At 48.0% G+C, this 6029-nt stretch overlaps 1 protein-coding gene across 2 annotated transcripts; it reads left to right on the forward strand.

Annotated features, from left to right (window-relative positions):
- The first annotated feature begins 2966 nt into the window (after positions 1–2966).
- Positions 2967–3789, forward strand: LOC102241918 (signal peptidase complex catalytic subunit SEC11C). 2 transcript variants are annotated; one of them, XM_014529816.1, is made up of 2 exons: positions 2967–3530; positions 3696–3789. In XM_014529816.1, exons 1-2 carry the CDS (start codon positions 3004–3006, stop codon positions 3745–3747), a joined length of 579 nt encoding a protein of 192 aa, XP_014385302.1. In that variant the 5' UTR covers positions 2967–3003; the 3' UTR covers positions 3748–3789. The 2 variants fall into 2 exon arrangements, with proteins under 2 accessions (XP_014385302.1, XP_014385303.1); XM_014529817.1 differs by having other exon boundaries at positions 2967–3527; positions 3693–3789.
- The last annotated feature ends 2240 nt before the right edge of the window (positions 3790–6029 follow it).

Raw genomic sequence — 6029 nt, forward strand, 5'->3', positions numbered from 1 at the left:
AACTCTCTATCCCTCTTCCTTCCTCTCTGTAAAAAAATTAATAAAATATATATTTAAAAATAATAATAAAATAGACAAACATGGTAAGTGACCATACCTTCGCTACGCCTCCCATTGGCTAATCAGCATGATATGCAAATTAACCACCAACAAAGATGGCGGTTAATTTGCATACGTAGGCTCCAGGCGGTTAATTTGCATACGTACGGCGGAGCAGCGAGGCCTCATAGCCCCGGGGCCGGCGGAGCAGCTAAGCCTGACGTTTCCGTGGCCGGCTCTGGCCAGAACTCGGCCAGAGTAAAGGCCTGGGTCCTGGGTGCCGGAGGCAAACCGGTGCCAGCAGCCAGGGGAAAGGAAGGCCTATTGCACGAATCTCTTTTTGCAACAGGCCTCTAGTATATACATAAAAGTCTAAGCAACCATTATGACTGAACGACTGGTCAACTGGTCAGTATGACATGCACTGACCACCAGGGGGCAGATGCTCAAAGCAGGAGCTGCCCCCTGGTGGTCAGTGCACTCCCACAGCAGGAGCACCACTCAGCCAGAAGCCGGGCTCACAGCTGGGAGTGCAGCTGCGGCGGTGGCAGGAGCCTCTCCCCCCTCCCTCCGTGGCAGTGCTGCTGGCAGCAGTGGCAGGTGGCAGTGGCAGCAGCAGCAGAAGCAGCAGCAGCAGCAGCAGCTGGCACAGCAGGCTGGCTGCCACTTCGGCACTGCTACATCCCTCGGGGATCGGTCCAAAACCCAGCAGTCTGACATCCCCCAAGGGGTCCCAGATTGCAAGAGAACACAGGCCAGGCTGAGGGACCCCACCCGTGCATGAATCCATACACTGGTCCTCTCATTATTTACAATTGCCCAAAAGCAGAAACAACCCACATGTCCATCAACTGATGAATGGAATATTATTCAGCTTTAATAAGAAATGAGTAGTGACACATGCTTTAACATGGGTGAACCTTGAAAACATTTTGGCAAGTGGAAGAAGCCGTCATATAGGACCACATATTGTATGTATGATTCCATTCATTTCAAATGTTCAAAAAAGGAAAATCCATAAAAACAGAAATAGATTGGTGATTGTCAGGGCCTGGGAGGTAGGAAAGAAATGGGATTCGAGGTTTCTTTTTGAGGTGATACAAATGTCCTACAATTAAGTGTGGTTATGCTGTAGAGCTCTGTGAATTTAAAAATTCATTGAGCCCTGGCCAGTGTGGCTCAGTTGGTTGATTGGTTGAGCATGGTCCTATGCACCAAAAGGTTGCCAGCTCAATCCCCAGTAGAGAGCATGCAGGAGGCAGCCAAACCAAGTTTATTCTTGCATCAATGTTTCTCTCTCTCCCTCTTCTTCCTCTCTCTAAAAATCAATAAAAATATATATAAATGTTTAAAAAATCTCACTGAGCCTTGGGCAGTGTGGCTCAGTTGTTTGGAGCATCATCCCATACACCAAAAGGTGTGGGTTCCATTTCCGGTCAGGGCACATGCCCAGGTTGCCAATTCAATCTCTGGTTGCAGCATGTGCAAGACGCAACCAATCAATGTTTCTCTCTCACATTGATGTTTCTCTATCTCCCTCTCCCTTCTTCTCTAAAATCAATAAAAAGATATTTTAAAAAATAATGAAATTTTTAAAAAGTGATGTTATTAGAAATATGGAGGTAAGTATCAGTAGAAACTAAAAGGAGTCAGAATAGTTGCACAGGAGTGAGATTCGTAAGGGGGAGTGCAGGGCATTGCTATTTTTCATTTGCTTATACCATGGAATGCTATCTGAATTTTTAAAACTATTATTTTGAAAGAAAAATCAAATTTAAAAAAGACTTTTGCTACTGAAAACAATTACTTTAAGAAGTTTTTCAGGCCCAGCTAGTATTGCTCAGTGGTTGAGCATCTATGAACCAGCAAGTCACAGTTTGATTTCCGGTCAGGCACATGCCCAGGTTTCAGGCTCAGTCTCCAATATGGGGCGTGCAGGAGGCAGCCAATCAATGATTCTCTCTCATCATTGATGTTTCTCTCTCTCTCTCTCCCTCTCCCTTCTTCTCTCTGAAATCAATTCAAAACATTTTAAAAAGAAGTTATTATCAGCCCTCTTCGTTTGGAGGCCTGTGCCCTCAGGACATTCACTTTCACATAAATAATCTGGCAAGAGTCAGTCATCTGCCCTGTTTCGATTGGGGGACAAAAACATTGTCGCATGAGCCTGAGACAGGGTGAAATAAATTCTCACAGGAGGAGGACAGAGGAGGAAATGTGAGAGTGTTACCGTAGACGGTCAGTCAGAGCGTCTGGGGGTCTCTCCCATTGGCCAAAAACTAGAAATATGAATGGACAGGACCCCTCCCCAGCACTCCAAAAGCTAGAAAGATAGAAAAAGAAGCCCTCCCTATCCCTATAAGAACGGCAGGCTTGAACAGGAAGAGGAGTGATCTTTGAGCAGAAGGTGAGATTGGTTTCTGAGATGGGAGTCCACCATTCTCCCAGGTCCTATGGCTCCTGAATAAAACCTCTTTCTTGCCCTGGCCGGTGTTTCTCAGTGGTTAGAGCATCAAACTGTGCACCGAAGAGTCTCTGGTTCAATTCCTGGTCAAGGGCAGGTACCTAGGTTGCAGGTTCACCCTGATCAAACTGTGTGCAGGAGACAACCAATTGATGTGTCTCTCTCACATAGATGTTTCTCTTCCTCTCCCCCTCCCATTCTTCCACTCTCTGAAAAGCAATAGAAAAAATATCCTTGGGTGAGGGTTAACAACAGCAAAACCTCTTTCCTTTTCACCAGCACCTACCTCACAAGTTTGACTTTCATTGCAGGAGGCAGCCAAACCTCCATTTTTGTTTGGTTACAAGAGGGCTTGTGGAGGAGTCTAGAGTGGGTGTTCCAGGAAGAGGGAACACCTTAAACAAGAGAGGCAGAAAGGGGCAGGTCTAGCTATGCTGGAGCCTGGGATAAGAAGGGGGTATAAAGAAGACAAAGTTGGCCCTTGGCCCGGAGACCCCGGCATGGTGCGCGCGGGCGTCGTGGGGACACATCTCCCCACGTCCGGCTTGGACATCTTCGGGGACTTGAGAAAGACGAACAAGCGCCAGCTGTATTACCAGGTCTTGAACTTCGCCATGATCGTGTCTTCTGCACTCATGATCTGGAAGGGCTTGATCGTCCTCACTGGCAGCGAGAGCCCCATCGTGGTGGTGCTGAGTGGCAGCATGGAGCCAGCCTTTCACAGGGGTGACCTTCTGTTCCTGACAAACTTCCAGGAAGACCCTATTAGAGCTGGTGAAATCGTGGTTTTTAAGGTTGAAGGACGAGACATTCCAATAGTTCACAGAGTAATCAAAGTTCATGAAAAAGATAATGGAGACATCAAATTTCTGACTAAAGGAGATAATAATGAAGTTGATGACAGAGGCTTGTACAAAGAAGGCCAGAACTGGCTGGAAAAGAAGGATGTGGTGGGAAGAGCCAGAGGGTTTTTACCATATGTTGGTATGGTCAACACAATAATGAACAACTATCCAAAATTCAAGTACAGTGGGGCCTTGTCTTACGAGTTTAATTCGTTCCGAGACCGAGCTCGTTAAGGAGCTCATTAACTCAAATTACTGTCAACTCAATGCAAAAAATCGGCCGAGAGACAGCTGGTATCTCAAAAAACTCGTTAGTCGGGACACTCGTAAGTCAAGGCCCCACTGTATGCTCTTTTGGCTGTAATGGGCACATATGTGTTACTAAAATGTGAATCCTAAAGTGAGAAGCAGTTCCTGGGACGAAGATTGAAATGAATTCTATTGAAAAAGAGAAAAACTAATATATTTGAAATGTTCCACTTTCTGATACAAGGGAAACAATGCAGAGATGTTTGTGTCTTGTCCAAATAAATGGGGGGAAAAAAGAAGAAGACAAAGTTGGCCTTAGCTGGTTTGGCTCAGTGGATAAAGCGTTGGCCTGCAGACTGAAGGGTCCTGGGTTTGATTCCAGTCAGGACACATGCCCGGGCTGCCGGCTCAATCCCCAGTAGGGGGCGTGCAGGAGGCAGTGGATCAGTGATTCTCTCTCATCATTGATGTTTCTATATCTCTCTCACTCTCCCTTCCTCTCTGACATCAATAAAAATAAAAATAAAATAAAATAAAAACAGGAGACAAAGTTGGAAACTTGGGCTGGGCTCAGAGTTCATGACATCTGGAACAAGGAGTCTTGTTGAGCCCCTTGTATCCCAACTGAATTTGTTGTGATTCCTTTGTACTCCAGTTTCAATTTCCTCCCTTTGGGCCACCTGCTGAGACTGGAGAGCTCCAAATAGCCCTTCTAAACCCTTTTCAGCAAATAGTTATTGAACATCTGCTGTGTACTAAGTGTGACACTCAGTGCTGGGGATATATGGGCTCCCCATGGTCCCAGCTCCCAGAGAACCTACTGCAGTCATCGATAAGGATTACAAAGTACAAGGACCTGGGACCACATAACAGGAGGCCTTGCTCAAATCTAGGGGTCAAGACAAGCTTCCTGGAGGAAGTGATAGAGAAACTCCTCCCGGTCTCGGCATCAGGACCAGCTGGGTATCTGTGGGCTCCAGCTGGGCTCTAGTTGGGAGCAGAGAGAAGACAAACTGCTCAGCCTCAGGCCTGGGAGGGGCGGGTTCCGTGACTGTGCAATGAGGCATCAAGCCAGCCGGGTGGGTCTGGAAGGGGTGGCAGATGTGTCAAAGGCATTAACACTTCCCCCAACTCCTCCGGCTTTGTGGCGCCCGAACCTTTGTTAGTTTTAGCCCCTTTGGGGGCTCCTCCACAGTGCTGGTCTCCCCGGGACCCACCAGGTGCCCAGGGCAGTGTGATACCCAGACCCTCAACCAGGAGTACCCAGCTCGCCTTCCCCCGCTCCTGCTACTCTCCTGGAAAATGGCTGCCAAAGGCTAGAAGCTGCATTTCAGCGGGTCTGGGGTCCCAGATGCAGTGACATCTGCAGTTTTGACCTTGAACCCCTCCTATGAATTTGTCCCTGGCTCAGTGACACTCCCAGGGACTAGGATGCCCCTGATGACTCCTCTGTCCTGCCCTTTGAGAGACTCTTGGGTCTAGACACCTGTACACCGCCCACCCAGATCACTCCTCACCTTTTCTGGGGCAGCAAAGACAGACAGCCCCAAAGGCCCCCACTCTCTAGCCTGGCTCAGGAGGGGGCTGTCCCCCTGGCACAGAACCAGGGAAGAACTGGCTCACTGGTGGAGACAGACCAGGAGAAAATGCTCTAGGTGCTGTCAGACATCTGTGCTTCTGGGCGCAGTGGGAGAAATGAAGAGCCAGCTGGGAAGTGGGGCGGAGCCATGAAGCCTTTAGGAAAAGGAGGCCTAGAGCTAAGTCACAACAGACACCTTAATTGGCCTTCCTTCCCCAGGCAGTCAGAGAAGAGGAAGGCATCACTGGCCCAGCCTGGAGAAGTGAAATGAGCTGCCCTGCTCTGGAACAGGCTAGAGGCTGGAGTGGGGGGAGGTAAGGGAGAAAGGAAACAAAGGCAGATGGAGGCCTCTCAGTCAGCTTCAAGCCTGTGAACTTTATTGTGAGGGCAATGTAGAGCCATGAGAGGCTTTCAGTAAAAGACAAGGAACTTCACCTCCCGGATCATCCTCCCCCAAACCCATAACCCAAATCTAATCATGAGAAAAATACCAGACAAGCCCAAATTTTAGGAATATATTACAAAATACCTAACCAGTGCTTCCAAAACTTTCAAGGTCAGCAAATACAAGTCTGAGAAACTGTCACACCAGAGGAAGCTAAAGAGATATGACAACTAAACGTAATGTGGTATCCTAAAGGGATTCTGAAACAGATAAAGGACATTAGAGAAAACTTATAATTAAAATCCATATCAAGTGTGGATAGCCCTAGCTGGTTCGGCTCAGTGGATAGAGCCTCAGCCTGCAGACTGAAGGGTCCCAGGTTCAATTCCAGTCAAGGGCACATGCCTGAGTTGCAGGCTCGATCCCCAGTAGGGGGTGTGCTGGAGGCAGCTGATCAATGATTCTCTC

Source organism: Myotis brandtii, unplaced genomic scaffold (assembly GCF_000412655.1).
Source record: "Myotis brandtii unplaced genomic scaffold, ASM41265v1 scaffold698, whole genome shotgun sequence".
Lineage (NCBI taxonomy): Eukaryota > Metazoa > Chordata > Mammalia > Chiroptera > Vespertilionidae > Myotis > Myotis brandtii.

Coding starts and splice junctions, on each gene's coding strand:
- LOC102241918 (XM_014529816.1), top strand. CDS start 3,004: ATGGTGCGCGCGGGCGTCGTGGGGACACATCTCCCCACGTCCGGCTTG. Junction 3,531..3,695: donor AACTATCCAAAATTCAAGTA/CAGTGGGGCCTT, acceptor GGCCCCACTGTA/TGCTCTTTTGGCTGTAATGG.